This window comes from Leptodactylus fuscus, chromosome 1 (assembly GCF_031893055.1).
Source record: "Leptodactylus fuscus isolate aLepFus1 chromosome 1, aLepFus1.hap2, whole genome shotgun sequence".
Taxonomy (NCBI): Eukaryota; Metazoa; Chordata; class Amphibia; order Anura; family Leptodactylidae; genus Leptodactylus; species Leptodactylus fuscus.
The window spans coordinates 290341053-290368672 of NC_134265.1; the positions used below are offsets into that span (position 1 = coordinate 290341053).

Below are 27620 nucleotides of genomic sequence, written 5' to 3' on the forward strand. Positions count from 1 at the left end.
ACACCTTACAAAAAATTATCTCAAATAAAAGTACAGTAATATTTTTGAAAATATTTAATCCATATTATTAAACACAATGAATTTATGTTCTATATTTGTTCGCGTTATTTGATAATTGAATGGGTAGATCAGGTCAAGTGACTGATATTACTATGGTTTTGAACAAATATACATGTTTTGCAATTGTTTGCAGCAATTTTTTTCATTTTACATTTCACAGGTATTTTAGCTATTACATTTCAATTGACTAAATGAACTATAAGAAAGCATGCTGCAATTCTCATGTTGTTAATAAACTATATCAATTATTTTCACATAAACTCAGATTTCTGTCCATACAATTTCAATTTTTTTGTACTACTGCATTAAGACTTCTTCCTGATTCAGCTGCATGCCTGATAAAACCTGTACTTGGTGGAGAATATAACTGTAAGCTCCCAATATGTAAAAAAAAAAAAAAAAAAAAAAAAAAAAAAATTAAGAGAAACATGACCCTAAATCTGTATGTTTATGCAGTTACCATATTTTTCGGACTACAAGATGCACTTTTTTTCACCCAAATTTTGGGGAAAAAATGTAGGTGCATCTTATAGTCCAAATGAAGTGGGTGAGTGGGCAATTGGTGGCAGTGGATAAATACTGTGTGGGGACCACTGAGGAGAACATATTGTACTGTGCAGGGCCACTGTGGGGAGCATAACATACTGTGTGGGGCCACTGTGTGCAGCATATTGTACTGTGTGGGAGCCAGGCAGTGCTGGCATATTCAGCAAAGAAAGCCTACACCGTTCATTTGTGCATCATGTGACTGGTGTGTCCCATATTAACTTAGGTAAATTCCACTGCTTAGCCACCTGTCAATGTGACCCTGCACCATTTGCAAAACTACAACTCTCATCATGCTTGAACAAGTTGAGATGATGGGAGATGTAGTTTGGCAACTGTGGCAGATCTCTACCATAAGAGTCAGCAGCAGATCTCCCCATATTTTTTTTTGCTACTTTGCTCCTCTAAAACCTAGGTGCATCTTATGGTCTATTGTGTCTTATAGTCCGAAAACTATGGTAAGTAACAGGATACAGTCACATCATTAAAATACTTCAATGTTAATTTTTCCATATCTACTATTTACTGCCATGCTAAAGAAATAGAAATGCTCCCAGACTACACCAATCCCTTAGAACCACACACCCATATTTGTCAAAAGAAAAATCTCTTCTATCTATATTTGCAGTAATCCAACTGTATTGGTTGATAATTGTTTTACAGACAAAATTGTGTTTAATGCATGCACATACTGAAAAAACAAGGTAAGGGTGCATGCACACTACGTAACGCCGGGCGTGTATGAGAGCCGTACACGCCGGCGTTACAGCAGGGCTGTCGAACACTTCCCATTCACTTCAATGGGAGCGCTCGTAACAGCGGCGTTTACGAGCGCTCCCATTGAAGTGAATGGGAAGTGTTCGGCAGCCCTGCTGTAACGCCGGCGTGTACGGCTCTCATACACGCCCGGCGTTACGTAGTGTGCATGCACCCTAAAGGGGGTCTCCGATGGGGAAGGGGGCTGATTTAGTTATTAAATATAACCAGAATGATTGACACAGAGACTCAAGATAGAACCCTGCGTATAATATGTCACAGCAAATAAGAAATAGGAGCTTTCTAGCCAGGGCATTAATACAGTTTTCATAATATATATTAAGTTTTATTTCTTCAAATTTAAGTTTTATCTCCCTGGACAACCCCTTTAACGCTCAGCCTTGTAGCACTTACATTTCGTAGGAGTTTGAGCTAAATAAGATGTATATTATATATATTGAAATAAATGCTAGTTATAGATGGCTTTTCCTAGTAATGAAGATGAATTTGCTGTACTTTAGAAATTGGATAAAACATATATTTTTCACTTCTTACAGCCGAGAAATTGATCATATTTTTATACAAATATTATGCAGTAAAAAGCAGAAATAAATTTTCAAAGCTGGTCATAACCAGATCTGGAGCTAGCGCACACTATTAATATAAAGTGAGTGATTTGTTGATTTATTACATGACATAGCTGATGAGGCCCATTTTATGCAGTTATAATGTGTCCCCATTTTAGATTTTTTTTATTATGATCGAAGGACACTGTGTTACAGTCAAGAAATAGGGCTTAATATCCAGTAGATTTACAATAATCTGAAGCAGACCTATATCTATATTTAATTGGTACAATGCACGGTGCAGGGGGCAGCTTACAGAAATATCTATTTTTGGCATGTTTGGCTTGTGTACATTTTGTATCACATTAATTTGGTTCATAATAGAACCTTCAATGTAATAATCTGATTTTTTTAGGCTGTCAGTTTCTTTTGCAATCAAAGCTAAAGCTGTTTATGATGACATGTTCACATGGAAGTATTCAGCTCAGTATTTTGCATCAGTATTTTAAGGCCAAAATTGGAAATGGAATCTACTGAAAGTATAATGAAAATATTTTTACATCTGCTGTTTTTAAACCACTTCTGCATTTGGCTTACAAATACTGATACAAGATACTGAGTAAAATACTGCCATGTGAATTGAGCCTTGATGATATCATCACTAGATAAACCATCTACATTAATTTAGCATCACTCACTTCCATTAGGCTCAAATATTTCACCACATGTTAAGTTGCTACATTTTGCCAAAGTGGTTTTCTGGTTTCTGAAGAGAAAGCTATATTACAAAATAATTAAATAATGGATAGTGATTGCTCTATCACATGTATATTATATCTTGCTCTAAGGAATCAGAGTAAAACTCATTCTTTTTATTATTCGGTATTATTTCATTTGTCACTATGGACAATGCAGAACCATGTGCAAGGGTTCCATAAAATGGCATATAAAGTCTATACAGTACTAGATTATATTGAACCGTAGGTACTATGTTTGCTGATGTATGGTAACTCTATATTGCATGTCTCTGTATTAGAGACACTGCATTACTTTCATAGTAAGGAAAGATATGAAACATGGTACAATTTCATTCCAACATTAATCAAAGAGAAAAAAAGTTTTCATCTGTCTCAAAATGTATCCCATGACTTGCAATGAGACATAATTATCAATATGTAATTAACTTTAGCCGAAATCTGCAGTGTTTCCTTTTCATCCTATTACTCTTTTTATCTGAGCACTAATATGGATGCAAGTATTTCACAAAAACTTTTAAGTGTGAATACAGTAATTTTGACTTGGTAATACATAACAAAGTAGATATTTTCTATTTGCAATTATTTAACAAAAAATAAAAATCGATGTAATATTTGATTTAGAATTGATGCAGTGCTGAAGGATTGGTTTATAGTTGAATACAATATAGTAAAATTAAATAAAATATTAATGAACAAAAACATTAATATTATTCTAAAAATGTCAGTACTTTTGCTTATTATAAAAGTCTATCATTTTGCATTTCCTAAAGACCATTACTGCAAGTTTGTACATTACTTAATGAAATAATCTATTAAATTAGGTTGGTTTATATAGCTTCTATTCATTTTAGAGGAATTAATAAAATTTTAATTTTGATTAATCAACTTATCTGTAAATGGTAAAATAGAGCAGTACACTATAATTTTTTCTAAATGAAAATAATATTTAGAGAAATTATTGTTCAATAGGAATATTTTCAAATGGAAAATATATAACTTCAGAAACGATCCATGCAACTATGGACTACACAAGTACTGTAAATTAGTTGAAATATATTGACAGAAACATCAAAATTCTAACATTTTCTCAACATTTATGACATGAAAAATATACTCATTAAAAGTAATAACATGTTATACCTGAAATCAGTCCCTGATACATAAATGTTGAAAAAAAGAACATTACTTTAAAGACTGTGATGGTATGTGAACATTACTTCAAACTATAATTTAGAAGTTTGATGGGATCATACAATTTGACAAGTATGATACATTAAATGTTTCAATCTATTTGACAATTCACAACACATATTATGGATGTATGTTCTTTATCACAACATGATACCAAATGGGTATTTGTTATTCTTTACTTTTTTATGTGTTTCTTATAAAATATTCCACCCAAGGCACAAACGAACAGGGGACAGAATTTGGCTCTTTAAATCCAAAACAAACAAAAAAATAAAGCCCTCAAAAATTAAAAAAAAAAGGGATTTGGGGAGGTTTTATTCTTTTTGATTTATGAACCATAAACATTAACTAAAAATTGAAATTAATTTCCCCTCTTCCCCATCAATTAATTTTCTTTGTTTTTATTATTTTAAACATCATTTTATGAAAACTATAAAAAGTTCTAGAATTGTACAATTTTACCAATAAACAATTTAGTTAAATCCATGAAAATATGAAAAAAATTAAATCCTGGGCTTTGCAAAATTATCTTAAAATACTTAAATTTGCTAAAGCTGAACAGGTGGAAAGAAATACATTATCTAAAGTTAACAATAAAAAAAAGAAAGAAATGTTGGTGCCTAAGCTGCAATTTTATGCTTCCCCAAACCAAACAATTGTGTTGCCTCTTACAACTTCGGTGATCTCACAGTTTAATTTGTTGAGTCGTCCATCTAGAATAAACAAGGATTCCTTAGAGGGTGTCATTAAGTACTGTCCAAAGAGACCGCTCTCGATGATAATTCGATTTTTTGCGCTCCATGGCCATTCTTCTAGTTGCATTGGTTCTTTAAGGCTTTTTATCATTTTCACTTTTCCAGATGAGAGCTCTACAAAAAGCACATCAGTTTGTGTACTGGAGCTTGCATAGACATTGTATTGATGAGCTTCTATGAATGATGATTGAAAGGCCACATCAGATATATGCAAGTTAGTATGAATGTCAAATAAGTCCTGGATTTCTCCTTGAATTGTTATTAGCTGTACTCTCATGATCCCTTTTATATCATCAATGCTCACAAGGTAGTGGCCATCAGGAGAGACATAAGGAGTGCCGGTCACATCTTTGTTATATCCAATAACAGCATCAGTTACACCATCAACTATTACTTGAGGAAGAATTGCACCAGTTGTATCAGGCTTACAATGAATAAAGTAATATCCTCCAAGGTGAGTGTAGGCCAAAGACTGAGGGATGCAATTATAGTCTTTTAAGCTTACTGTCTTGATATAAGACATGGTCTCCAAATCAATTTTCAGTAGAGCTTGCTCATCTTTATGAAGGATAAATCCAAACCTGAAAGCAAAATTAAGGCAGCTTGAAGGAGAATCTAATACTTCATCTTTTTAAGGTGAGCTTAAATGTTAGAAATAGTGTACAGTATAATAATCCAGCCTGAAGCTCTGATATCTAATACTAATGACTGTACGGTTTATAATAACTCAAAATACACAATCCTTTATTAAATAACCAATTAAGCTTCTTAGAGCCGAGTGTCCTAGTGTACATCATTATATGAACTACACAGTAAATAGTATTTCCGATAGATGTGTCTTTCCGTAATACAAAGTAGAGGAAAGCCTGCTGGCAGCTCAACTATTAATATCTGAAGACTTAATGTTTTCATCACTACGGCATAATGACAGGTTACAGGTAATGGGTTTTCTCTTTGAGAGACGTTCTACAGAGGTTTTCTATGCTGCACAGCTGTTTTGCTTTGTCTATGCTTTATTTTGCAAAAATGTGTGAACGCTAGCATAAAAATAAAATTCTACTTAAAGCATTTATCATATACAACTAAATCTGTATATTTCAGTGTGCTTCATAGTTAGTGGAAGCTGTGAAGCATATAAATTGGTGACTGATATTCTTGTCAGCATCAGGTATTAAAATGGTACAAAAATAATAAAACCCTGTTTTTTAAGACTTAGAAGCTAAATATTATACAGGTGGATGTATTATACTATGGTTTTACTTATTTGAACATGGGAATCCAAAGTATGATGTTATAATTCAATTCAAGCACAACAATTAGAGATCTGGGTATTACCAGGGACATAACTTGAGGGAGTGCAGAGGATGCATCGGGCCCAGGAGCCTTAGGGGGCCAATAAGCACTGAGATCAGTATTGAGATTGCAGCTTCCATCTGGCCCATAAGCCAAGGAGACCTACAGATTACCCTAACCATACTAAGGTGGATTAAACTCCTTAGTATCCATAACCACCACTATCATGAATTCACTATAGGGATGAGAGAGGGGGCCCTGGACAAAATATTGCAATGGGGCCCACAAGACTTTAGTTACGATTAAGGCCTTCTGGGATTTGTTTTACAAGTTTTGTATATTAGAAGCCAATGACAGGAGCAAATCCCACCAGTGAAAAAAACAAGAACTGTTCTGACAGAAAAAAAATGTATAAGGTTTTCCTTGCATCCTACTTTTGAGACCAAACATATGGCTGCTGTACAAAGTTGTATTACAGTTGTCTGAATGCTGCCTTAAGCTGATTAAATTGTTAAGACAAAGAGAAAATAGCCAGTCAGGTCATTCCAGCCAGTCATTTAAATGGAAGTGGCTGGTAAATAGAGCTGCAGGAACCAATGACCCATGCAAGCATCATGATAGGTTCTAAGGAGCAAAAATAGCAGGAAAGGTACAAAGTGTTATGTTAGAAGTATACAAATATATAGTTGTCCTAATATGTGGGGGCTGGGATAATGGGTAATGTTGTGAGATTCTTTTTGTGAATATTTGCCAGGTTTGGTGAGAAGATTTATTTCCAAATGAACTTGTTTAATCTAAACTGAAAGTGCTGTTATTATACTGTGAGGTCTCTTTAGGTCCCAGAGTATAATAATTGGAAGCCATGTAATTAAAAAAAAAACCCTAATCCATAAAACTTTCCTGAGCTTCATAACAATTATAGTCTTCTCTCTTGAACATTCTTAATGTGTTCTAGCCCTCTCTCTGAAGTAATTGATCTCAGGTATTTTCTGAGGCCTCTTATTAGTCATCGTAGGTCATGTGGGTAGGGCGGGAGGACAACATGACATCTGCAGACAAAAGCTGTCTCACATACAGCCCCTCTTATTTTTTTGTGATTATGAGGGTATCTGGAGAGCTGCTGAGAGATCCAAGCAATATCATCGCCAGCTCTGAGCTCATAGTTTATAAAGAGAAGAAGCACAGAGCAATGAATGTATCCCAGGGATGACCACCAAATCTTGTTGGGTGTATAAACAGAAGAAGAAGCCTTTACATCCCAGGATGGAATAAAATGATACAGGAAACTGGATAGACCAAACCGGTACCCCTCAAAATCTTGGTGAGGACAAGAAAATAAGTCACAGCGCTCACTCCGAATGTTTCAAAATACGCAAAACTTTAATCCATAACTCACACGAGGCTAAACAGAGTTTCGGGGTAACATACCCCTTTCTCAAGTGGAGACAAGGTAATAGAGAGGGAACCTCTATCAGGAGATAGCATTTCGTGAGAATCTCTTCAGTGTAGTTGCATGAAAAGAGATGTCTGCACATGGTATAACACAGTCAGTGACGTCTATGTTTACATTGGAATGTCACCACACTACAGTAACTTAGGAATGAGACACTCCATTTGTATATATTTTTTGTCTCTTGAGCTGATTTTACAAGCCCAGTGGCTTATAAGAGATGCTACATATGCAGACATCTCTTCTCACGCAGCTACACTGAAAGGATTCTCATGCAGTGCTATCTCCTGATAGAAGATCCCTCTCTATTACCTTGTCTCACTTGAAAAAGGGTTGTGTTACCACGAAACGCTGTTAGTGTCATGTGTGTTTTGGATTAAAGTTTTGCATATTTTATAAAATTTGGAGTGCGCATTGTGCCTTATTTTATGGTCCCCACTAACACTTTGAGGGGTACTGGTTTGGTCTGTCCAGTTCCCTAAGCTCATAGTCTGTCTGGGGCTGCTCAACTGCAAGAACTGGAACTGCTTTGTGTCTTTACCACAGCTTGAGTTCTCTTTTTAATGGTGACAGATGTCATACAATGGAATCCACCACTGATGGATTATTATTGTCTCCAGTGAATAGATAACTTTCTATACTGTATCCTGCAATCTAGACTCCGCTATTCCATCCTGTTTTTTTAACATTATCTTGAGATATAATGACCGGAAGGAGCCGAAAGTGACTTTTTTTGGGCTCTCTGACAATTGATGCACATGTTTAATGGTTCTGTTGGGAGTTAAACATGTCCAAAAACTAAAATGTGAAACTACCCTTAAAACAACATACTAATAAGAATCACAAAACAGCTTCATCTGTTTGTAGAGTTTGGAATTTTAACTATTTCAGTCTAAAAGCACAAATATTAGAGATAACTGTGGAGCCTATACACTCCACTCTTTATCCCAAAATCTGAAAGAACTGTTTTAAATTTATTTATAATTCATTTGTAATAACTTTCTTGCTAATCTACACTATTTCAATGTCTTATCACTTATGTATACCTATTTTTGCAGGAAAAAAACAACCCTTTAATAGACTCCTAACTTAAATTTTCTGTTGTGTTGACAAGTACAATGCATAGATGACTTTATACTCTGCATGTCTCTGGAGTGCATCATGTTTCATACCTGATATGAGTGATAATCAATGTTGTGCTAGGTATAAAAAAGTCATCAACTCTGTCAAAATGCTTTCCAACTGGCTGAGTATGAATGGTATGATGTGAGACACTTCCACTTGCTTGGGTTATGACCTGAGAACAAACACAAAAACATGTTCTTTAGAAAATAGCAGACTGTGACATAAACGTTACACAGTAGTACAGCATCCAAAAACACATTTAGTAAATTAAATCAGTGTACATAAAGTATATACAAGTGAGGAAGAAGAATCATGGTGGCAGTCGCCATTCAAAATTAAACTTCTTATTGCGTAACAGATATCCAAGTATGTGAACATACAGTGTAAGACCCACAGTTGGATAAAAGAAAAGACTTATCTCTATGAAATTCGACATCAAAATATTTTTTGAAATGTACCTCTGTATGACGAAACCACTATGGGGCTGAGATGTTACAAGGGGATTTTTATGCCACTTTTCTGACTTAGGGCTCATGCATTTGACCATGTGCTAGCTCAACTATCTGGGTTTTTACCAGATAGTATGTTGACCCATTCATTTCTATCAGCTCGTGCACATAAGGTAATTTCCACTTATCCGTGTGCAGGGAAAAGTCCATGCCACAGAACTCAGGAAAGGTCCTATTCCTGTCCGGTTTTACGGTCATGCTCACTGCCCCAATGAACGCACTGGCCCTAGTGGAAGCACAGCTCTTGCATGGGTGGCACATTGATCACATCCATGTGCTGTCTGTTCTGTTAATCACAGGCAGCGGATCACACACAGTCATGTGAATTACCCGCAAGCTTAAGTTCACACTATTGTTGAAAATGTCTGTTGCTCTCATGTGTCATAGAATGTCTGATGCATGTAAAACTAATGTGAAAAACATTGACAGAAGCTTTCTTCCATTATGTCTGTTTACTTTTCTGAGAGAAAGTAAAGTTGTGCATGCAGGACTTTTTTTTTTTTGTTACAAGTAAATAAACTTGATGGAGAAAAAGCTTCTGCCATGTTTTTTGCATTAGATTGTTGTGCCGCCTGGAAAATGGGCCAATGACCCGGCATGTGACCTACCCCAAGGTCCCTTACACTGACTATTGATGAATAGTGTAGCTCAGTGGCCTCTGCTCTATACCTCTAGAGCCGAGGCCAGCACCAAAAGTGTTAGCAGTTTTGTTCAGAATGAACAAGTCCAAACCAAAACTGCTATTATACTCTGGGATTTCTCCAGACTGCAGAATATAAGGAGTGGAGGCCTAGGGAAAGTGAGCAAACATAATAAACTCACCTTTCCTGGACTTCGGCATGGGCCTTTAACCTACATCTGGTCTTAGAGACATCAGAGACCACTGAGGCCTGTGATTGGATCTCAGTGTTCCCGTCGGCGTCATGACGCAAATGTTACCCAAATGTTACACTGGTGTCAGTTTGATTCATGATGCCATTGCCTCAGCAGTCACATGGGTTGCATAGGTTCTAAGGACCGAATAATGGATTCTGGCAGCAGACACCAGAGTGCCAGGGAGTATGTTTTTCTCTTTTTATGTTACTCCTGCCTCCAGCTCCTCTGGAGTTTGTCCAAACTCTCAAAGCCTGTATATTGAGAAGTCAGAGGACTGTGAGTGTGATGGCAGATACAGCACCTATAGTTTAAGTGCCATGCTGACCCTACTGAGTTTAACTTTACTTACATAGAACTTCTGCCTTTACATATAAAGCAGGCAGCCCTATATCACAGAAATGTCTGCTTTACATGCAGTGAGAGGCAGCAGTCCTGTGTAAGTTAGTGTCAGTCTGACATGACATCTTACATAGGACTGCTGCCTCTCCCTCCATGTAAAGCAGTCTTATGCAATATTACTTTACACAGGGCTGCTTTACATGGAGGAGCTACTTATGCTGGGCCTGTGTACTTGTATTAACTCTAACCAGGTTGCACTTAGCCTACCTATAAAATGGGGTCACTTTCAGGTCCCAATATGCCCCTACATTAGACTCAATAAGAATGGATGTCAGAATATCTGCATCCATCACTCTAACATCATTTGCTCTCTCATCCTGTGACAAGTTATAAAAGTAATATGACAAATATATAAAAAGGTCTCTCTGATAAATTTGTCCCAATTATTTTGGTGGACGGGTACCAGAGTTGACGAAAGATATAGGGTGCATTTTTAACACTAAGATATAAGTGGTGTGGATGGAAACACAGGACATTTACAGATTTTCCAACACTGATAATCATGTCATTTCTGTTTGTCCAATCCTCTGCGTTTCTCACATATTTTATTGCTTTAGTGACAACCATCTCAATTCTAATACTGTCATCTTTAACAATTGCAAATTGATTGTGGATCATATCAGTTGTTTTTGTCTTGTTACAAAAAAAGAAAAGTCTTCCCTTTGTTTAGCTAATGTTTAATGCATAGTAAATATACTCTGCTCATGCTGATGCATTAAGTATGCCCAGTTAATGTTTCCCATGGGCACAATAGCCTTTGCTAAATCTGTACAGTATCTATTATGTGACTCACAATATGCTCCTTCTTTATGTTGCATTTTTATTAGATTTTTATTACTGCAACACTAGTAAACTAGCATTATGCTATTGTAAGCACATTACTGATGTCTGTTGAAATGTGGAAAAATTAAAGTTAGATAAAAGTGAAGTACTTTTGGGTATAGAATTTTGAATGTGAATCTATTTTTATTTAAAAATTTTAAGCTATTTCCCAATGAAGCCTTTTGACACACAAAAAAGAGAATAGTTCCGGCTTCTGGAGTTGCTATTTTCCCACAATTTTGGATGTGAAGTTGTTAGATGTAACCAGGAGAACAGGCCATTTGCTTGTTACATACAAAATAAGCATAATGGCGGAAGACTCCTGGCATTGTACTATTGTCCTGGCAACCTGAACACCTCCTCTCTTCGAGAAGTGGTCATAAATTGACACTGCTCGTATGATCAAGATCAAGGTAGCAGTTATAAACAATTATATACCTTGATCAATGGCACACAACAGTGAAGGTGGTCATCCCCATAATATAATAGAAAGTCCCATGGCATCCAACACACAGTAGACTCAGAAATTAAGTAAAACTTAACTTTTAATAGGTGAATATCACCACTATAATAATAATAATTAAAAAAAAAAAAAACACTTCTTATTGAACAGGAAAAATTGATGTCTGGCTTACATGTTTCCCCTTACTCACAGCCTGAACACTAACAAAACACACCTACTTTTAAAACCCTATTAGGTAAAACACATCATTTATCACTTGGTATGTTTTTGACAAATCTCATGAGAATCTCATAATATAGTGTAGTATACCAACAAAAAGGGACTAGCAAATTTGCCGCAAAACTGTCTCTTACCTCTTGATGTTGTGAAATTGTCACAACATCAAAACCAGCATATAGTAGCCCAAAATATGATGGCAGCAACTTTCCCCTTCACCCTACACAAGGTGGCATAATCAGTATATATGGATGACCAATATGGCAGAAGTCCGCACTAGTGAGGAGGAGTCTGGGTAAAGTGTGCACAGTAACTGACTGGAGTCAGGATAACAGAATCTTCCATATCTTTATTGTAAAAAGCACATCATGTTTCGGGCAGAGCCCTATGTCAAGTGCATATTTAACTAGCCGATAGCCTTGATCTGAAGAGTTGCAACTCTTCGGATGAAGCCAATCAGCTAGTTAGATAACTGCTTTTGAAGTGTCTGAAACTGAGTAGGGCTGTTTTTTTTTTTTTTTTTTTACATTTTTCTATTCTCATATTATAGGAAATATCTATGAAACTATGGGTACTCATAGTATGTATAGGCAGATAGCTCAGGGTTCATATTGTTAAGACATAATTAGATATTCCCTAAGAACTAGACATTGAATACAAAGGCTAGTTTACCATATGAAAGAAAATATGTTGATAGTCAAAATGGAGACATACAATAGATATAAAAGAAGGTGTGTCCAAAAGTTTGGACACACCTTCTCATTCAAGTTTTCTTTATTTTCATGACTATGAAAATTGTAGATTCACACTGAAGGCATCAAAACTATGAATTAACACATGTGGAATTATATACTGTACTTAACACATAAGTGGAAAACAACTGAAAATATGTCTTATATTCTAGGTTCTTCAAAGTAGCCACCTTTTGCTTTGATTACTGCTTTGCACACTATTGGTATTCTCTTGATGAGCTTCAAGAGGTAGTCACCGGAAATGGTTTTCACATCACAGGTGTGCCCTGTCAGGTTTAATAAGTGGAATGTCTTGCCTTATAAATGGGGTTGGGACCATCAGTTGTGTTGTGCAGAAGTCAGGTGGATACACAGCTGACAGTTCTACTGAATAGACTGTTAGAATTTGTATTATGGCAAGAAAAAAAAGCTACTAAGTAAAGAAAAACGAGTGGTCATCATTACTTTAAGAAATAAAGGTCAGTCAGTCCGAAAAATTGGGAAAACTTTGAAAGTGTCCCCAAGTGCAGTTGCAAAAACCATCTAGCGCTACAAAGAAACTGGCTCACATGAGGACCGCCTCAAAAAAGGAAGACCAAGAGTTGCCTCTGCTGCAGAGGATAAGTTCATCCGAGTCACCAGCCTCAGGAATCATAGGTTAACAGCAGCTCAGATTAGAGACCAGGGCAATGCCACACAGAGTTCTAGCAGCAGACACATCGCTGCTACAACAACTGTTAAGAGAAGACTTTGTGCAGCAGGCCTTCATGGTACAATAGCTTCTAGAAAACCACTGCTAAGGACAGGCCACAAGCAGAAGAGACTTGTTTGGGCTAAAGAACACAAAGAATGGACATTAGACCAGTGGAATCTGTGCATTGGTCTGATGAGTCCAAATTGGAGATCTTTGGTTCCAACCACCGTGTTTTTGTATGATGCAGAAAAGGTGAACGGATGGACTCTACATGCCTCCACAGTCACCAGACCTGAAGCCAATCGAGATGGTTTGGGGTGAGTTGGACCGCAGAGTGGAGGGCCAACAAGTGCTAATAATCTCTGGCAACTCCTTCAAGACTGTTGGAAGACCATTTCAGGTGATTACCTCTTGAAGCTAATCAAGAGAATGCCAATAGTGTGCAAAGCAGTAATCAAAGCAAAAGGTGGCTACTTTTAAGAACCTAGAATATAAGACATATTTTCAGTTGTTTCACACCTTTTTGTTAAGTATATAATTCCATATGTTTTAATTCATAGTTTTGATGCCTTCAGTGTGAATCTACAGTTTTCATAGTTATGAAAATACAGAAAACTCATTGAATGAGAAGGTGTGTCCAAACTTTTGGTTTGTACTGTACTTTAGATGCACTAAGCCTTCAATTGTTTTCCTTGTTGGTGTTAATCCTAACATAAAATACGTTGGAGCTTAAGGGCGGCTGAGGTTTACAGTGTCAGGTCAGTCATTGCAAGGCAGTAGTCCAATCCATAATGGCAAGCTATTGGGGCTAAGTGTCAGAATATACATGTGTGGTACTCAAACCTAAAACAAATAATTAAATATATTTATATTATATAAAATAAAATATATTATCATGTTTAGTCACCAGAAATGTATGGTGAGAGTCTCTGTTTCCCATTGTAAATGTATATCATGGGTTTAAAGGGATTCTACCATTAAACTACTTTTTTTTCTAATGAACATGTAAGAATAGCCTTAAGAAAGGCTATTCGTCTCCTACCTTTAGACGTGGTCTCCGCTGCGCCGTTCCGTAGAAATGCCGGTTTTAACCGATATGCAAATGAGCTCTCCGCAGCAATGAGGGCGGGCCCCAGCGCTAAAACACCGATGAGCGCATCCCCATTGCTGCCCAGAGCTCTTTCCTGCACCACCTCCTTCTTCTGCAGCAACTCCGCCTCTTCTGGTTTCTCTTGCTCTTGTAGTTTGATACAGGAGCATAGAGAGGCCACCCCAAAATGGCCGCCGGCCGGCTGCTGTATTGAACTGCAAGAGCGGCTACCCAAAAATGGCCGCTGGCCATTTTTGGGTAGCCGCTCTTGCAGTTCAATACAGGAGCCGGCCGACAGCCATTTTGGGGTAGCCGCTCTTGCAGTTCAATACAGGAGCTGGCCGGCGACCATTTTGGGGTAGCCGCTCTTGCAGTTAAATACAGGAGCCGGCCAGCGGCCATTTTGGGGTGGCAGCAATGGGGATGCGCTCATCGGTGTTTTAGCGCTGGGGCCCGCCCTCATTGCTGCGGAGAGCTAATTTGCATACCGGTTAAAACTGGCATTTCTACGGAACGGCGCGGCGGAGACCATGTCTAAAGGTAGGAGACGAATAGCCTTTCTTAAGGAGGCTATTCCGACGTGGTAATTAGAAAAAAAGGTAGTTTAATAGTAGAATCCCTTTAAGCTCTTTGTCCTGCAAAGTAGCAGGAGCAGGTTGGGTGCCAATTTTCTGCCTTCTGTCATCCTACCCAGTGTACAGTATACTACTGTAGTAAAGTGATCAAGTGAATAGTGAACAGAGGTGATGGCACTGTACTCATTACTATGGATGCCCCAGTTACAAAATAAAAAAATATAAAAACTACGGAGTTAATGTCCTTCAGATGTTGTGAATGCATCACTATATGCACAAAGCTTTTACAACACATCATACTTAAAATATTCATAAATAGAGATGAGCAAGTAGTATTCGATCGAGTAGGTATTCGATCGAATACTATGGTATTCAAAATACTCGTACTCGATCGAACACTACTAGCTGTTCGAAGTTAGGATTTGATGCAGAACCAGCATTGATTGCAGAATGCTATACATTGCCAATCAACGCTGGTTCTTTTTTTTTTTTTTTTTTTTTTTTTTTTTTATGTAGATTGTGAGCCCCATATAGAGCTCACAATGTACATTTTTCCCTATCAGTATGTCTTTGGAATATGGGATGGAAATCCATGCAAACACGGGGAGAACATACAAACTCCTTGCAGATGTTTTATTGCCCTTGGCGGGATTTGAACACCAGGACTCCAGCGCTGCAAGGCTGCAGTGCTAACCACTGAGCCACCGTGTGGCCCCTTAACGCTGGTTCTTCTCTTACCTTTAGAAGTCTTCTCCCTGCGCAGTGTTCCCGCGTCCTCTTCCGGCTCTGAATTCACTCTGCTTAGGCATCGGGCCTGGGCAGAGCCAACTGCGCATGCCTGCGCATGCTCAGTCGGCTCTGCCTAGGCCCGATGCTTAGCAGAGTGAATTCAAGGCCGGAAGAGGATGCGGGGATGCTGCGTAGGGAGAAGAATCCAGCCCGACCCTCACTCATGGACTTGGTAAGTAGAATTTGATCAAATGTTGCCTATCCCTGAAACGAGCATTTCCCCCCATAGACTATAATGGGGTTCGAAACCCATTCGAACAGTTGAACAGTGTGCGGCTGTTCGAATCGGATTTCGAACCTCGAACATTTTAGTGTTCGCTCATCTCTATTCATAAACATTACAACAACCTGGATGTTATGTCATGAGTTGAAACTAAACAGTAATTTTACTATTTTTAATGTAAATTTGGGTTTTAAATTGCTGAGAGAAGAAATCTTAAATTTAGGCATCTATGAATATATCTTTATTAGAGATGAGCGAGTAGTATTGAATCGAATACCTCGCTCCCATAGGAATGGGTGTAAGCGGCCGAACACCAAGGTGTTAAGCGCATCAAATTTTCACTGCGCTTAACCCCTTGGTGTTCAGGCCACTTACACGCATTCATATGGGAGCGAGGTATTCGATTGAATAATACTTGCCCATCTCTAATCTTTATATCTTTCATATCTTTCAGCCACATTTTCTATCACACTTGTCCTCTGCACCCATTCAAAACAGTTTGACAAGCTATAAAGGCAGGACAAGTATATTTAATAAGCTGTAGCACTAATAAATAAAATAGAATATAATACTGGTTGTTTAGAAACCATCCTAAAAAGGTTATGTCTCATTATGATTAATAAAGCATATCATAAATTAATTATTATTTATCATTAATATGTGTAGAATGTGTAGATTTGTCATATTTTGTGTTGTATACATAAGTAACACATGCCATTGTAACATATGGTGTTTCAGCTATCACATTTTATGGCACTGAAGTGTTTCCTAATAAATATGCATTGCTCTCATTTACACCTTTCCTACTGTGATACTGTATTATTTGCTAGTCAGGAGTCTCATGGGGAACAGAAAGTGCCAAAATTAAATGTATGCTTGCCATACCCATATAATTAGATAATTCACTTTCCGTGTGTTTTGCTACTAAGTAGAGTTAACAAATGTATTTTTTTAATATATTATAATTATTACTGAATTAAATTGTTATATCGAGCAGCCCAGGGTGCTGTATTTTTAATGTTACATTTCCAAACCTTACAATAATGTGACCACAGGTATGCAACATACATTAAGGCCAGTATTATAGTATTACTGTGGCTTTTATTGAGGGATGAAAAGCTCTGTATGGGGCCCAAATGGACACTCTATTAAGTTATAGACAATCTGTGAAATTAAGTGAATTTTAGCAACTGTCCATTGTGTTGGTTGGTTGCATTCTTTCTCCAGGTGTTACTGCTATAGCCTTACTACAGCTTCACAGCTTTGGACTGAATAACAAAACCCTTTTTTTAATGCATCTTTCTATATTTATTTCATTATTAAAAATACTCTTGATCTGAACACAAGATTTGCTCAGTCTGTAGAGTATGTAAAACTAAATGAATTGCAAAAGCTCTGACAGTAGTAGTGGTGGTAAAACAAAGTAGAATCATCTGAGCAGATATAAGGATAAGCTGGTCAGTAATCCTTTAAAGTTAGTCTACCAGCAGAAAATTTGTTACAAAACTAAACAAAATAGTGTAATATCTCTGCCTTCTCGGGTCTCTGTGGCAACCTCCGCTTGCATGTTGTGGTGCAGGAGACTTGTTCAGTATGATTCTTTGCTTAGAGTTTTTCATTGCTCTGTGTGAACACTGCTCTATTACCTGTCTCTGTAATTAAATTTCCACCACACCCATCTCCTGCACCTTGTTTGCCTATGTTCATCAAATAGTTAATTCTAGCCTTGCCTGTGTGATTGACAGCCTGTCTTCCAGTCAAGCCTAGGACAGGTTGTTGGCTTCCTATATACAGGTCATCAGCCCACACAAGCTTGCTGGCTATTGTGACTCTGTCCTTAGACTTTGTCCCTGCTAAACTCATATTTCTGCTATAAGTGTATTACTGATCTCTGACCCTTGGCTTCCCTTGTGACTATTCTCTTGGATTATGATTTAGTACTGCATTGTATGACTGTTGGCGGACCCTTGGCTAGCTGACCTTCCTTTGTTGTTGTTTGTCTTGCCTGCATTCTGTGTCACTATATATATATATATATATATATATATATATATATATATATATGTACCTCTTTTCGGCCAGTTGTCACCTATTGCTTAGGATAGGACCAGAAAGCAGGAAGGGACAGTGGAGGGTTTCAGCTTAGGGTCACTGTCTATTGTGCCCCTCCCTCCAGGGTTCACCAGCAGCTACTGGGAAATGACTGCTCTAGCAATTCACTTACAAGTACCTTGTAGTGGTGATTCTATAGATTCCAAAAACACCTGTTATTCCATTTCAGAGCCCCATTTTCATGTACATCACCATTTTATTCATGTGCAGCAAACTAAACAAGCACTGAAAGTAATTTTCCCTTCATTTGCATATGAATAAAATAGAAAATTACTTGAAAACTGAACTTCAGAACTAAATAACAATGTATTTTGAAACTTTAGAATAACATCTGCAATATACTGTGATTGGGTTTCTAATGGCTTAATAGCTGACAGACTCCATTTAACAATTTTACATTTTATGTAAAAATAATGGAATAAGATAAAGAGGACAAAAAGTCTTATGATATGAAACATAGTCTTCCCCCAACAAAACTACTTTAAAATCACGTATATGTTGTTGTAAGGGTGGTTATTCATATTACTCAGCAAACTTTTCCTGTGTCAAAATACAATCTTGCTCCTAAGAATGTCATCTATTATTCCAAATTTAACTGAACTGTTAGGTGCACCTAGAGAAGGGCCAAGCATCCTGGAGCACCAAATGTGGGATTTCTGTTTTGGGAGCAACATTGAGTGGGGACAATAAAAGAAAACAGCGGCTTTGGCAAGCGTTGCCTGCCCCAAGTGCACCAAATAGCTTATTTGCATGTGGACTTATTTGACATGTGGCCAACTAACTCATAACATTAAGCGTCAAAACCAATGGGACTGAACCCTTATAACTAGTTGTTATGCCAGACTCATGCAAGTTATGATCTTGAAAATCGCTTTTCGAAAATACTGATCATAAGTAACTTTTCAAATGGTCGGCAACAGCCTTATTCCCATCAATGTACTTCTTTTCCACATTCTGTTTTCTTCTTCTTTGTTCCTCCACAGTTTTTCTATCACTAATATCCCATATTTTTTTCATTTGATGCTTTGGCAGCATTAATATTTTCTATTTTTGGAATCTTTCTAATTTTAAGCAGCTCTCTATCAGTTACATTTCTCATTTCTTTATAACTCAATAGTGTCCACTGGACATTTGCCACTGCTGTTCTATTCCACCTTTTAAGTTTAGGTTAAAGGGACTCTATCATTGGGAAATGTCATTTTTAGATAAGACAGTGTCTGTGTGCGCTGTATGTGTATGCATAGCAGAGACGAGTTAACAGCACAGCAGCCTCTGCTGTGCATACACAGAGCATACACAGACACAGACACTTTTGGTGCACGGATGGAAGCTCCTTAGCATGTGAATAAAAATGGACTTATACAAAGTCTGCTGAGGCAATTTACATACAAAAGGTAGGTGTGAAATAGCCTTTCTAAAGGCTATGCAAGGATGTGCTTATCTAAAATTGACATTTCCTAATGATAGATCCCCTTTAGGGGGAGTTCACACGGAGTAACGTGCCTCGTGATGTGGCACATATATGGCGTGTGAGACTTTGAGCGCCGTATATGCTCCCATTGATTTTAATGGGAGCCGGGATCGTATAAGCCACGTCATTTTGCGGCCGTGATTTTGCGTGCAACGTTACTCCGTGTGAACTCCCCCTTAAGGCCAAATATGTGGTAATCCTATCTACACATTGCAGAAAAATATGCACACTTTTGGAAATCACAGCATGTCAATTATAATTACAGAAACACTGGCAGTTTTCCTATAGGTATAATTAAAACAGAAAGTCCACAGATGAAACATCTGCAAACTTTCAGTGAAAATCACTGAGCTTTTTTGATACGGCCCACAATATGGGGTCTTAGTGAAGCCTCCCCCATTTCCTTGAAATTAGCCCTTCTAAAATAAAATCCCATCTCTTCACTTATTTATTGTCTAAAGGAGCCTTCACACGGAGTTACGCAGCTCTCATTCTGATCGTAAAAACACGTCCAGAATGAGCACGTAAAAAGCAGCTCCCATTGACTTGAATGGGAGCCGGCATAAGTGCACTCCCTATTGAAATCAATGGGTGGTTTTTTTTTCCCTATTGCTTTCAATGTATTATGTGCGTATCACATTGAAAGCAATAGGGAAAAAAACTCCCATTGATTACAATGGGGAGTGCACGTATGCCGGCTCCCATTCAAATCAATGGGAGCTGCTTTTTAAGCGCTCATTCTGAACGTGTTTTTACGATCAGAATGAGTGCAGAGTAACTCCATGTGAAGGCTCCCTTACACTGCAATACTCATTTGTTGCAGTGTATAATGCATAAGCTGATAACTCTCACTATTTGATCTTTTTTCTGACAGAATCAATGGCAAGGATGAAAACAGCAGACCCAGAGTCACTAGCCCCTAGGTTGCCATAAAAACTTTGAAATTGGGATTTGTCTCAGACAAACTAAAGTGGCTGCTGCCAGTAAATTATTATACCTTGGGGGTCTCTTCAGAAGAGTATAATAGCTAGAGGCCCAGGGGAGGTCACAAAAGTTAAAGAAAAATAAATAAATAAAATCATACTCACTTTCCATTACTTCTTTTGGGTATTTTCACAGAATCTGGTGCTCTGTCTCTTCATGACATAATGACATAATGTCACCACTGAGGACCAATCACAGGCTCCATGACATCATGGAACAGTGCCAGACACCACAAGGAGGAAGACACAGAGTTCTGGGTGCTTCCTCCTGTGGGCCTCTTCAGACCCCAGAGTATAATAATTTTCCTTCTGGTTTTATCCAAATTTGGACTAAACCAAGTGTTTGCTTCATTTGAACACAGGTTGAAATAAATCCTTTGGGGTTCACCCATCTTTAATTAAGAATGTCTAGTCTAATCTTCAGACAGTTTTAGTAGATTTGCTCCATTATGCTAATAAAAAATATGGGCAGAAATCTTTATTGCACATTTTTGTAGTAGATTAGAGCAAAAGTAACAAACACAATTATTCAATCGGTATTAATCAACCCAGTATTATACAGTATATAGAGCAGGAAGAGGTCGTGTGACATTACTGAAGCTCAGCTTCCATTTACTGCAAGGATCAAACTTTCTAAATGGCCCGTTTTTCTAGTTTTTGGACTGATACTTGGTTTTGGGACTCTTCATTTTATATGAATCTATAAGGTGTTTGTGAGCCCTCAAAACTCTTATTTCAATTTAGTTGTGACTTATGTTAACCACAACATTGTAGAAGGGCAATTGTTGACCAGAAAACACTCTCAGAAAACAAGAATCTAGTACAGTCCAATCTGGGTACAAATCACCACAAAAGTTAACAATAGAACCAACAGGTGGTAAAGCAATGAATCTTTTATGAAATTAATTAAAAATCTACCACTATAACTCAAACAGTAAAACATCACAACGCGGCCATATTTTCCATAATAACATAAAATTGGATAGGTTGTTGAAGTCCAGAGGAATGCGTAGTTCAGTGTATTTCCTGATGTACAACGTTTCTATGTCACCCTAACAACTCTGCATTCGCTCTGAATCCCCCAGTAGATGCCTGTCCTTTATTTTCCACAGCTCAACTTTATCATAAATGGCTGACAGCCCAGGTCATTCAAAAGCAGTAAAAATCTTGTAATTCATTAACAAAACTAGTACCATTTTGATAATCTAAAACGTTTACAAAATATTTGATTGATGGCAATTCATTTATACAATATACATACCTGTAATGTGGAAGAAGACTTTTCTACAGTACCCCAGCTGAGAACCCAGACTTGATCATGTGACTTATCATAATGTAGTTTTACAGGAACAGGATCTGTATTTACTGCCTGCAAATATTTAATTAGAATCATTATAAACAAAATGAGTAAATACATAAGCAAGATAAGCAGGGCTGTGCAAAACTTTTAGGCTAGATTCACATGTTTTAATATTGAAAAGAACTTGAGAAAGTCTTCTGCATCAGTTTCCTCTCCAAATTTCAGCCCTATGGATTTATAGTAAGACTAATCAGTCTGAATTTCACCCTGTGTGATGATCAAGCAGAGGTTTCTTTATCAATGTCCTGAAAACAATGGAAATCTAGAACCTGGATCTGCAAGTTCCATTATAAGAACCTAGCCTAATGCAGGTGTGGAAAAATGTACTGTAAGAATACACTCAGAAATGGAAATGTTACTGAATTAATAAATAAACAAATCTAAATCCAATCAATATTAGTTCTCATCAACCTTGCCCTCAAAACCGCCTCAATTCTTCTAAATACACTTGTACACAGCTTATGAAGGAAGTCGGCAGGGGGATTGTTCCAAACATCTTGTAGAACTAAGCACAGGTCACCTGTGGATATAATTTGCACAGATCCTTCTGCCTCATATTGAAATCTCAGACAGACTCAATGATGTTAAGGTCAGGGGTCCGTGGTGGCCATGTCATCAATTCCAGGGCTCCTCCTCCAAAGGGTGGAAGCACCAAATGTTGATTGGATTTAGATTTATTTTGTTCATTCACTTAATATTGATAATTGACTGTTCTATTTTTAGAGCATTCCCACTTTGCAGAATTCCTTACCACTGCCAAAATCTTTTGTCTAGTATTGTACATCTAATGCAAAATCCAGCAGGTTTTTTTTTTTTTTTTTTTTTTTAACATGGTCTCAAAATCTTTACTAATTAAACACATACAAATTCATATTTTGGTGATATTAAAATTTTTAACTTTTTAGAAACTGCCAAATTTCTTGTTTGTGTGTTGTTTTCATCAAGTGACATTAGTTTGGTAAAACCAAACTTTTCTTTTTTAGCAATGTATTTTATTGCTAAACAAACATATAAAGCCTGTAATTTGGAAGATTTATGTTGGAAATAATCTCAAGTTATTTTGTTGAAGGATTTTTGTTCTTAAAACTCATACAGTAAAGTCATGTTCAGATACTGAAGGACACTTCAAAGTTTTCACACCTAGAATCTAAATCTTTCATCTAATCAAGCAGACAATTTTCTTACTGTACATCTGGAAAATTGTTCTTCAAAGTTTTGATTGCTGTTGACCACTTTTGATTTTACTCCTGCCTGGCAGCCAGTTAATCTTTTATAAAGGCGATTTTAAAGGGCTTATTCCATCGTGGCATTGTGCTTGGTATGACTATTCCATTATGTTCTTATAGAATATTTCATACCAAACTTTGCTATTCTTGTTCAATTAATTTTATTTATTTTTATGTTTAATAATATATAGTATGTGTTAGAAGATAAGATGCGTTTGATTATAATACACATTCCAAGATTGGGCATAAAAAATAAGGAATAATTAATTGAATCTCATATTAATGATAAAGCTATTAGCTAACAGTTATGGCATACATACACAAACTCCCACTAGTGCCCTCCAGATGGTGTAATGTCCTAATAATGTCTCCATACAATATAACAAGGTGTTATACTGTGTGTGGGGAATTAAAGAGATTCTGCCATTAGAATTCTGTATTTAGATGAACCCACATCGGAATAGCCTTAAGAAAGGCTATTCTTTTCCTACCTTTAGATGTCTTCTCCACACCGCCGTTCCTTGGATATCCTGGTTTTCGTTCATATGCTAGTGAGCCTTCTCGCAGCACTGGGGGCGGTCCCCAGAACTCAAACAGCACGGTGGCCATTCCCAGTGCTGTGCGAAACCTATCCAGCGCCACCCTCTTCTTGTTCGCCTCCTCCATGTCTTCTTCCTTGTCCCATCACATCTTCTTCAAAAAGTGCTGACTGTGCATGTCCATTGCCATTTTCCTTTGGCTGAACAGGAGAGGCCACGGGAAAATGGCCAAAGGACATGCGCAGTTAACCATTTTACTGTGGCCAAACCAGAAAGAAGAGGTGAAGGCAGTGAACAAGAAGAAAGCAGTGGTGGATTGTTTTCTTGCGGCACAGGGGATGCTCCCAGTGCTGTTTGAGTCCTGGGGATGCCTTCAGTGATGTATTTGTATGGACAAATACAGGATATCCAAGGAACAGCGGCGTGGAGAAGACATCTAAGGGTAGGGGAAGAAAAGCCTTTCTTAAGGTTATTCTGACGTGGGTTTAGCTTAAAACGAGATTCTAATGATAGAATCCCTTTAAAGAGCATTATAATGTATGGAGTGCACAAACATGGTATTATACTGTACGTGGGGCAATAAGGAGCATTATACTATGTGGAAGAGCACTAATGTATTAAATTGTGTGGGGACACTAACATGACTTTTAACTGTATAGGGGACACTAACTTGTTGTGCTTGTCACTTTTTTTAAAAATTGTGTGTGTTGTGAGTGGAGAAAGATAATTGTGGAGTTTCATAGCCCAGCAAATTATCATCATTTGCATGATACAAAGATACAAGTAATAGCTAAAACGTAAATCATCTAAGACCAGACTTTGCAAAAATTGCGCATCGGGTGGGTATCAGCAGCCTGAGGCCTCACTTTATATACATGCTAATGGATATGGTTACCTCCTATAATACCTTTGGATTATCTATTTCACTGTCTTACTCGACATATAGTTTTGTGTTGTTCAGTACATACATGATAGGCACTTTGTTAGCCAATTATCTAGCTATGCTTACTCGTTTAGTCTCTGTCTTTTGTCTGATAATTTTTTATATTGTCCGTTTCATTTATTTATTTATTTATTTCTATCTACTGTGCCATGTTTGTGTTGACATTTTCCACATAGGTATAATAGGTTACTAAGTTCTGCAGAAGAAAACTCTGCAAAATCGCTAAGAAGAATGCGGCGTAAAAAAAGCAATGCGCTTCCACCTTTTTTTTTCAGCAGCTTTTTTTTTGCAGTGATTCGCTACATGTGGCCTAAAGTAGATTTTAGCTTCAGGTGCGTGGACCACCCAAAATACTCCAAAATAATTAAAAGGTGTGTATATCTCTTGATAATGTAGTGAATTTATTTATGGAGCAGCTAATTATTAAGACTGCCATACCATACACAAGTGTTACTATATCCAGACAATTAAATGTTATCAAGCGATTTTCATTCTTGAGTTAACTCCTGTTAACGTTGTTGTGTCATTAGAGACATGTATGCCCTATTCAGAGGGTAGGGGATAAGTTTCATATTCTGTAGTGTCAACTTCCAGGACCCCCAGCTGTCAGGAAAATGGAGGACTAAAGCCTCGTTCATATCTGCGTTTGGTATTCTGTTCCCCCCTGTTGGTATTCCCCCTGAACGGAATGCCAAATGCAACTGCAAGTGCTGTGCAGTGAAAGCACACAGACCCAATAGACAATGATGGGGTCCGTGTGCTTGTCGCCAGATCTCTGCAGGGATCATCCAGACAGGAAAGTAGAGCACAATCTACTTTGCTGTCAGCATGATTTGTGCAGGCAGTGAGCGGCAAGCACACGAACCCCATCATAGTCTATATGGGGTCTGTGTGCTTTCACTGCACAGCGCTTGCAGATGCATTCGGTATTCTGTTCGAGGAGTCCCCATGCAGACTCCCCGAACGGAATACCAAATGTAGATATGAACAAAGGGTAAATATTAGTTCCCCTGTAAGGAACTAATGGACCGCTGCTCCATTCACTTCTATTGGGCTGCCAAGGTCAATGAGGATTGCAGTCCATGCAGCCACACAGCAGCAAATGAAGCACCAGTCGTGCAGGCATGGTGCTTTATTCACAGAAACAATATAGGGGAACTTTCGGTCTTTGTTTTGGGGAGACCCAGCAGTTAGAGGATAAGTGTCTCTAATGCCACAACCTTTTAAAACTATTATTACTTAGCATTTATTTATTTCTGTATTTTTATGTAAATCACTTACCATTGCTTGGAAAAGTCAAATAGATTATAAAGATCTATTTGAGCAACTTCATTTAGTACTTTATACAGCAAGCTAGGCCTCATGCATATGTCTATCTTATGGAGCCATAATCCTATGCCTTTTATTTTTATGCTTTCCCACAGGCTTTGTCTGGTATTGCAGCTTTGCAGCTCAGCCTTATTCAAGTGACTGAGGATAAGTGACAATATCATAGATAGCAGGCAAGAGGTAAAAAAAAAAAAAAAAAAAAAAAAAGGCAATACTTTTTGTTTAATCCTTGGCAGCCCCTTTTAAATAATAAATGAAATATATTCTTGAAAGATTTACATATAAGGAAATTAGTTTAGAAATGCATTTCATACTTTCCACAGACATCTCGTTGAATCCTAAAAATTCCTAACTTATGTTACATAACTATTTATATATTTAAAAACTTTGCATCATAGATCATATCCTAGAAAGAAAGCAAATAAGGATGCCAATAAACTAGTGTCACATTTCCTATATTCCTGCATTGTATTCCTTGTCTTGTTTGTCAAGGAAGGTACCAGCTGGCTAATTAAGATCAGCTAATTTAAACTAATGATATAGATCCTCGGGATAATGCACTAATGACTAGTTGAGATTGCTGATGACACATAAGAGCACTCTTGGGCTATTTCAACAAGCCTTTCCTATATCCCAACTGAACTAATGTTCCTCTTCACCGTGAAAATAGAGCAGTTGTTTATCCTAGCTTTGCTTTATAGAAAGTACAATGGCACCTGCAGCCAGTTCATTAGAAGGACAAGCCAACTTTTTATGTATTATATTAAATTTTAAGTTTTAATATTTGTTGGCTCTATATTTCTTCTATCCTTTAGTTGCCCATTTATGTATACTACACATGCATAAAAGCTTACTGGGTGTTTTAACGTGAATTGTGCTATTTAACCAAGTAATTTATAGAAACATTATGGGTTATTAAAGCTAAGAAGTATTTTCCCTTTATTGTTTTTTTAAGTCATTAGAAAACACAATACAAATTTTCTATTTTGAGCTGCTTCAGCTCAAACATATTTGCATTCCAAGGATCTATAATATGTTACTTAAGACCTGTGGCTATTCATATACATTCTCTAGATAATCTAGATAATGACTTATTTACACCGAGCAGTCACATTAAAATAGCAATAACCTTCGTGAAAATATTACATTTTTTTAAAATTTTGGATTTATGTTTAAAGTAATATTGCTGGCCTGACACTTAACTCTGATGCTTTATTTTAACCCTTTTCAGATCTTTAGAGACCTTGTGTTTTACAGGTATACATATACAATTTTTCTTTTCTTTTGACATGGCTTTATGAGGCAACTTTTTATTTGTATTGGTATAATATTGTGTCAGCTCTAAGGGTCTGTTCAGTTATTTGCAGGCGTATTTTGACGCAAAATCAGCCTCAAAATCACTCGCAGTTTTTTTCGGCTGGCAATTTTTTTCAACTAGCGTAAAAAAAATTCAACATGCCCTATTTTCACGCGGATTCAACGGCTAAGTCAACCACGATGTCCATGGCTCGATATTCCTTCCATATTAGGTGCATTCATCTATGCATAATCAGAAGCGGGATGCCGCAATGGAATGCCGATGCACTGTAACGGCATCCTGTCGCGGCTAGCCATATGAAAAAGCCAGCGGTGGAAGTGATCCACTTTACTTTCTGCCATGTGAACTTAACCTTATATCTCCTCTTGGTTAGACATGCTTATACTTGCATATCACACGTTAAACTTCATTTCTCAACGTAATATGGTTTTGTGACATGTTACCCGCTAGCT

General features: G+C 37.3%; 1 protein-coding gene across 2 annotated transcripts in view; it reads right to left on the bottom strand.

The window, feature by feature from the left end:
- Positions 1-4430: 4430 nt before the first annotated feature.
- Positions 4431-27620, bottom strand: part of FSTL5 (follistatin like 5) — a 530583-nt gene continuing 507393 nt past the window's right edge. For both annotated transcript variants that reach the window (XM_075288185.1, XM_075288178.1), the window contains 3 exons: positions 21715-21822; positions 8548-8672; positions 4431-5213 (listed from right to left, as the gene is read on the bottom strand). In XM_075288185.1, the coding sequence (XP_075144286.1) occupies positions 4511-5213; positions 8548-8672; positions 21715-21822 (936 nt within the window). In that variant the 3' untranslated portion in view covers positions 4431-4510. The remainder of the gene's footprint in view (positions 5214-8547; positions 8673-21714; positions 21823-27620) is intronic.